Raw genomic sequence first — 7,650 nt, forward strand, 5'->3', positions numbered from 1 at the left:
AATCTTGTTTCTCTTAAAGCCTTCAACCAATTGGATGAGGCCCACCTGCATGATGGAGGCTAATCAGCTTTACTCAAAGTCCACTGACTTTTATGTTAATCACATCTAAAAAATGCCTTCCTTGTAACATCTAAGCTAGTGTTCCCCATAACATCTGGGCCAGTGTTTAGCCGATAACTGGGTAGAGGCTAGCCAAGCTGACACATAAAATTAACCATCACCAGCATATGGTCTTGCACAGAGCTGCTAAATTGGACATTCTGTTCACACTTGTTCTTTTTTTTTTTTTTTTTGGCAGAGAAAAAAATAAACCCACTTAGTAATTGCATCTGGTTGACAGAAAGCTCTGGTTTTGTGGAAATAGGCCTACATCTAATCCTTGCCAGAATCATCCCCCAAATCGCCCACTGGCTGACGGTCTTCCCAAGCTGACAGATGATGCAGGGCAACAAGAAGTGCACAGATGGCTTCAGCGACTCCTCGAGCATCGGCAGCGTGCTGGACGATGCGGACAGGGAGGTAAGCAGCCTCACAGACCGGGCGTTCCGGAGCCTGTGCATCTCAGAGGACGCCTCCTTCCATGACTCCGACCTGGCCCTGTCCCCAGACACCAGTCGCCAGATGTTTCGGAATTTACACCAAGGAACAGTGAGCCACACCCACAGGAAGAGTGGCATTTGGAGCCAGTTACCATCCCAAGGCACAGAGCACGCAGGCTGGGCAGCTGCCCTCCAACAGCAACCCAAATACGTTCAAGGAGAGGAAAAGTACCCCAAAAGCAGCCCCCCACCAACGCCAGTGCAGAGGAGACTGGAGGTACCAATTGCTGGCCTGAGAAGCAGCCACAAGCCTATGTCCAAAGTGTCATCACTAATTAAATCCTTTGACAGGACTGAGAGCCAACGCTGTGAGAGCAGGCCTGCCACCAGCAAGCCGCCCGCTCTGAAAAATCCCCCCAAATTTGCTCCTCTTCCAGACAGCAGTGTCAACTTCTGCTTCGATTCTGCCTTTCTGACCGTCAGGAGGGTGCCCGCTGAAGTTTCCAGTGCCCATCAGGGCGGCCACCAGCCCGGCAGGAAGCACGGAGAACAGGAGTCCCCCAAGAATCCTGAAATGGCCTGTCACAGCTCCAGCAGCTTCCTCCCAACACCTGACAGGGCGGCCAGCTCACCACCCCACAAGCTGTCCCTGGGTGAGCCTGGAAGGAGCAAGGAGTGGGCTCACAGAGGGACCTTTCTGCACAGTGAAAACAGTGCTTTTGAATCATGGAATGCCCATCAACCAAAGCTGCTGGAAAGAAAGGATACTGAAACGACCCCAGAAAGCAAAGCTCCCAAACATTATGAGGACATGCCCTTGTTGAGAGAAGCCCATCCTCCTGAGTGCAAACGCTCTCCCAGCCAAGCCCAGCCCAGCTTCCATCAGGAAGAGAACATACTGGCCACCGGGGCTCCATCCGCATCCGGACCCTGGGGATTCAGGGATCCAGCAGCCCAGTCGTTCACTATGGAGGGAAAAGCCTCCAGTTCACAGCCTGACCCCCAGGTGAAGCCAACCCAGGCCCCATGGAGAAAACCAAAGACTGACAAAAGAGGGAAAGAAAGTCTGCAGAAAGCTCCAGAAGAAAAGAAACCAACCTCTAGGAGAGACCCACCTCTGTACACAAAGCACGACCCCCAGGGGCAATTTCCAGAAAATGATGCTCTTGATATGTCTGTGGACCCCAGCGAGCACTACGATCCCCCTTTTAACATCAGCAAGCTGCTGACGCCTGTCATACCCAACAAGCATGCCCTGGATTCATCTGATGCTCAAGCAGCAGAGACAACCCCTTCGCCTCCGGGACAGCTCAATGGATACCAAGAGAAGGAGCCCAGTGAATGTCAGCCACGAGACAGCTACAAGGCCAAAGCCTCTAGCCTGCTGTTCAACCTCAAGGATGTGCGGAAGCGTGTTAAGAGCACATACAGCTCCTCGCCTCTTTTGAGAGGCCTAGATGAGAAAACCAGAGGTAAAGTTGATGGAAAGCAAGAGCCCATCAGCAATGGTGTGCTTCCCAATGGGCTTCAGGAAAGCCCCCCAAAGGAGCTTGCCAAGGAGAGACCTACAGATGCCCCCACTGTATCACAGATCAGTGCCCAGAACCTTACAGCCAACCCCAGTGAGTCCCCTACAGACAGCTGTCTAACTCCTAGCACACCTCCAACCATCTCCAATACACCCTTCTGTGTCAACGGAGAAGCCTCCGAGAGGAACAGTCATGAGAACAACAACGGAGATGGAGAGTCGGAGATGGGTTCCCCCAGGTCTGGATGGTGTCCAGACCCCAGGGAATACCACCCCAGGAAGCAGCTCTCCCTGAAGCTTTGCAACAGGGAGTCTGAGGCTGGAGAGGCTACAGAGAAAACTAAGACCCACCAGCTAGAAAATGGGTTCTTGAGATCCATCTCCCAAGAGACAGAACCAGAGAGAGAGGGAGGACTTCAGAACCCACAGTTGAACCAGAAATTCTCCCCAGGGCCCCAGTCTCCCGAGGAGGAAGATGTGTTTTACAGTGACACCCAGTCTGATTTTATGCCAGGCCTCAAAAGCAAGGCCAAATTCAGCACCAGCTCTTCAGATCAATCATTTGCCTCGTTTGATGACCAGCAGAAGACGTGGTTTGTTGAGAGCCAGCGGGAAGACAGGAAGAATGACTTGAGTGCAGGTGACAGTCAGAAGGATGAGAAGGAGAAGGTGATGGGGGGAGATGAGCCACAGTGCTGTGCCTTAAGCGACGGGCACGCACATGTGGAAGAGCACAGCAAGAAGGAAGCGTTGCAAAGAGAAGGGGAAAGTGTGTCTGTAGGAGGAAGACCCAGGAAGGCACCAACAGAGGAAGCTAATTTCAGAGGCGCTTGGGTTGGGGGACATAGGAGTACCTCCCTTCCACATACCAAAGACCTTATGCCCTCACCATCTTCTGCTGCAAACAAGCACATACTGTTTCCAATTAAAGACAACACACTCAGGGCTACCCCCGTAATAAAACCTATTATGCTGCCTCTCCTGAGGACCATGTCCTCTGAGGACTCTCTTGCCAGTGGCCACAGAGAGGACTCACCAAGGCCAGGATGGGGCGAGGATGCTGGTTTCTGTACCCCAGGAAGCCAGGAAATGCCTGGCATGCTGACACCTGCTAACACGCAGGGCACACATGTGAAGCTCATGGCCTGTGATGTCACCAAGGACCCTGGGCAGGTGTCTGGCACGGCCAGGATGGAGACCTCTCAGCTTGCCCCAAAGGGGAATTCTCCATCTCTGGCTCTGGCGGGAGAGGGGAAGGGGATGAAGCCACCTCCAGATGCAGCACGTACAGTCATGGCAAATGATAGCAAGAGAAGTTCCACAGACTCGGGAAAGCGGGCCGCCCCCCGGGACATCCCCACAATTGCTTTACCCGAGGGTGACTTAGAAGACCAGCCACTACCATGGCAGCCTGAAACCTGCTGGGAAGAACAGACACAAGGTTTCAATAGCCACTTATTGTCTACACCCAGAGCACGGCCACCTTGGAGAAGACTGGTCCCTGGTGAGATGGTAACTTCTCCCAACTCCAGCTCCGTGGGGGAGAGCAGCGTGTGCTCCCCTGCCACCAGTGAACTGGAGCTGCTGTCCCAGGATCCTCAGGCCAGCCCCTGGGCCAGCCTTGGTCCTGCCAGGGTCACACGAAGGGAGGACCTGACCCATGCCCTCATGTGGGAGGCCAGCTCAGACCCTCAACTTGAGCCATCAGCAGAAGACCTCCGTACACTCTCTCCAAGAAGCTCCCTGCCAGATGTGGCTGCCAGCTCTGCCAGCACTCCTGGGAGGCTGGAGCATCTTGTGCAGCTGGAAAGGGCAGCCGGCAAGCCACCTGCAGTCCCTCCCAAGACAGAGAAGGCCCTGCGGCGGGCGAAGAAGCTGGCAAGCAAGAGGAGAAAGACTGAGCAGGTGCTCGAGAAGCATGGCGAGTCCCGAGAGGGAAAGCCCTGCCCTGAGGACTTGGACTGGACAGAGCAAAGGCCTCCGTCCCCTGGAGAGAGACCCCAACAGAGCTTCCCCATAGTCCGCTCCCTGCCCCCTCCCCTGCACCGCCACTCTGTGTCTGGCTTCCCGGAGCTTGTCAGGAGGCAGTCGGGGGGACCCCAGGCCCTCACACCCCTGCCCTCTTACCCTGCCACGCAGAAGGTGCTCCAGGATCCCCAGTCTGGAGAGTACTTTGTCTTCGACTTGCCACTCCAGGTGAAAATCAAGACCTTCTATGACCCAGAGACGGGCAAGTATGTCAAGGTCTCCGTCCCCTCCTCAGAGGGGGCCTCCCCTGAGCCGCCCCCGCCAGATGCCCTGGCTGCTCCCTACATGCTGTACCCCGGCTTCCAGCCCGTGCCCGTGACAGCCCTGATGCCCCTGCGCTGCTCCTCTCAGCTCTCTGCCCCCACCTTCCTGAGGCAGGCCCCGTGCACCGGCAGGGCAGCCCGAGCCAGGCCCCAGAGTGCCCATGAGGCTGGACTGCTGCCGGCCCTGGGGTCTCAGGGTGACCCCACCCAGCACTCTGCAGGCCAGTCCCCCCAGAGGCCTCCCCAGGGCCCAGAAGAAGAGGGCACAGAAGCACCAGGCCTGGGCATCATCTCCACAGACGACCTGGAGGACTTTGCCACAGAGGGCATTTCTTGAGAATGGCAGCAGACTGACCCCCACCCATTCCCAGATAAACCCAAAGGAGCTTACTTCCCCTGCCCCAGAACAAGCCACATACACACACACACATGCACACACACACACATACCCCACTACTACTACACGCTTAGCCTTTTGACAGCCCTAAAGTCCAAAAGGAAGAGGGGATCTTGAGGCAACCTCATCTGGAGGGCTCCTCTGGGATCCCCTCTGAGGAATGGAGTTGCTTTCTTGACAATCCCCTCTATCCCCTTCCAAGATCCACTCCACTCCCCTCTTCCCCTTCCTCCCTCTATCCCTCCCTCCCTGTCCTGGCCATTACTGGTCCTGAGGGTTCCTCTGACCTTGCACCCACCGAACCCCTGAGCCCCACCTCAGACATAGCAGCCAGTTTCCAGGTCAACTCAGGTGGAACTGGAGGATGGATCCAAGGCACCCTTGCAGAAATGTTTCTTGGCATAGAATGGGTTTCTTCACAGGAGGAAACCTGCCTCCTGAGGCTATTTTCTGATAAAGAAAAGGCCACCTTTTAAAAAATGAAACAAGTTTGCCGATGTGGTTCTGTCCCTGGACTCCTAGTTTCCTTCGGTGGGTGGCAAGGGTCAGGTCTGGCCAAAGATGCCTCCTCATGCCTGCAGCCCCAAGTCCTACCTCAGTCCTGCAACCCCTGCCTGTGCCTTCTTGGGACCGGGCCCTCCAGCAGTGCTGGGGGTAGGAGGTAGGGGTGGGGCAAACATCAAGAAGACCGAAGATCAAGACCAAGCCTGGGAAAGCTGAGTCAGAACCCTGACCACCCTGACTTAGTGACTGGTACTTGTGGTCTGCATTCAAAAGGAAATTGTGTCCTGCCCCTGTCCCTAAGTCCCCAACCTTTGGGAATTTGGAGGGAAGTATCTGAATCAACTAAAGGGAGTAGAGTGTAGCAACTGTGCCTTTGAGACTCTGAGGGTCTGAGAGCAGGTGGCCACTGAGGGCAGCAGGCTGAGAAGGAAACCACTGGGTCCTCATGGGCTTCCACCCACAATTTCTGCTGAGGCCTCTTAATTCTTGTTCCATGGGAAACATGGGAACAGAGAGCACCCCCTTTTTGTTTAAAAACCTCAACAGCTGCCAGGACCATGCTGCCCAGGACCAGAGGACATGTAAAACATGTCTTTCTAGCTCTCTTGGTAAAGGTGCTGTTTCCACACTGGGGAGACAGGGAGGCTCACAGCCCACCAAGTCCCAGAATATCCTAATCCAGGACTCTCAGGGGCTTTGAGCACGTCTAGGTCATGATTTGGATTCAGGATTTTATATCTATTTATTTTCCCAACAAATGTACCCACACTTGATTTTCACTGTGAAAATACCACACACACCCACACACACACACACACACACACCCCAGCCAATGCCATTCAATTGACCACACTTGGAGAGTCAGCCAGATGACTCACCAGAAGGGCAAGCAGGCCACTGTTCCAGAAATCTGGTGCCCACAAGTCATTCACTGGGTCCAAGTGACAAGAACAAAAGGGCATTTTGATTCTGCCACCAAATCATCTCCAGCAGCCTGTCCACTTTATTTTTATCTTACTAAAATATGAAAAATAATGCCTCATTTAAAAATTCTCAGAGCCCCAGGAAAAGAATTGTCCAACAAAAGAAAATCCCTCAGTTCAATAACAACCACAGGTATAGTAACTGTGTCCCTACAAGGAAAAAAGATGACCTGTGGGGACTGACTTGGGGAAGCAGTCATCTTCTTAGAAGCAATATTGGCAGAGTCGTGGGTAGAGCTGAACGTAAAGACTTGCTCCCAGCAAGTCAGCCAGAAGGAAGCCCCCACTTGCTTACAGAAGAACCCCTGTTCCTAGAAGTAAGTGGTGCCTCCCCAGAACACGAAGTGAGAGTCCCTACCCAGGCAAGCCCACCCTCTCACCAGTGATGTTCTCTGCTTCCCATTTGTTCCTGAGGGATGTCATTTATGCCTCCTTCTCTCCTCCCTCTCTCCTCTCTCTCTCTTCCTTTCTTCCCTCCCTTCTTTCCTTCCTTCCTTCCCCTCTCTCTCCCTTTTACAAACATTTGCCATGTGCCAGGCACCTGATGGGCATTGAAGATAAGATGATAATAAGTTTGGATCTCTGCACTCAAAGAGCTAAAATGTCATAGAGAAAATGTACAATGATGATCCGATGCATTGAATGATTTAATAGCTGGCTCTGAGGAGCACCTGCCTGGAAGGAAAAGGGGCTTCCTTTAGGGGATGGCACTTAAGCCAAGTCTAGAAACACAGAGTGGGGCACTAACTTAGGAAGAAACCAGAGTTTCCCCAGTTTTAACCTTTCCATCAAAGATGACATGTATTAAATGCTAATAGGTCTATCTTGCCATATCAAAATATACTGATTTAGCTAAACGATCATTAGCATTTCTAATCAGCACAAAAACTGAACCAAGGTACCCTTGCAGGATAGACCTTTATTGATAAGTCCTTCAGCTTCTGACTTGGTATTTCACTCATGGAGGTTGCCAAGAAGAAAAACACTATTTCTACCATTGTGTGCAATAGGACAGCAATGAGAGTTTTGAAAACATGCTGTTGGTGGAAACTGTAGATGTTGCCTTAATCTTTTGTTTAATCTTAATCTTCCCAAATGAGGGAAGACCCTGGGCTAGTTCAGCTAAAACTACCTAAGAGCACACCTTGGGGAACACACTATCCACGTGCTGGCCCCAGGCGGGGACCCTGAGCCTGTCTCCAGGCTCACACAAACCTGTGAGAGGCCTCGTTGCTGTCATTTTGTTGTAATAAAGATAACAACATAGGATAGAATGTAATTGCCCACAGGGAGGAGCTAAGCCTCAGGCCCCCTCACTTCTAGCTGAGCTCTCTTTTTTTTTTTTTTTTTGAGACAGAGTGTCACTATGTTGCCCTCAGTAGAGCACCATGCCATCACAGCTCACAGC

The 7,650-nt window shown here is 52.8% G+C and overlaps 1 protein-coding gene across 1 annotated transcript; it reads left to right on the plus strand.

Moving 5' to 3' along the window:
- Positions 1–435: 435 nt before the first annotated feature.
- Positions 436–4,695, plus strand: CUNH10orf71 (chromosome unknown C10orf71 homolog). The gene has a single exon (XM_003801657.1). It carries the CDS (start codon positions 436–438, stop codon positions 4,693–4,695), a length of 4,260 nt encoding a protein of 1,419 aa, XP_003801705.1.
- The last annotated feature ends 2,955 nt before the right edge of the window (positions 4,696–7,650 follow it).

Source organism: Otolemur garnettii, unplaced genomic scaffold (assembly GCF_000181295.1).
Source record: "Otolemur garnettii isolate 467f Iridium unplaced genomic scaffold, OtoGar3 scaffold00217, whole genome shotgun sequence".
Lineage (NCBI taxonomy): Eukaryota > Metazoa > Chordata > Mammalia > Primates > Galagidae > Otolemur > Otolemur garnettii.

Excerpts from the sequence above, each read along its gene's own strand:
- CUNH10orf71 (XM_003801657.1), top strand. The coding sequence starts at position 436 with ATGATGCAGGGCAACAAGAAGTGCACAGATGGCTTCAGCGACTCCTCG.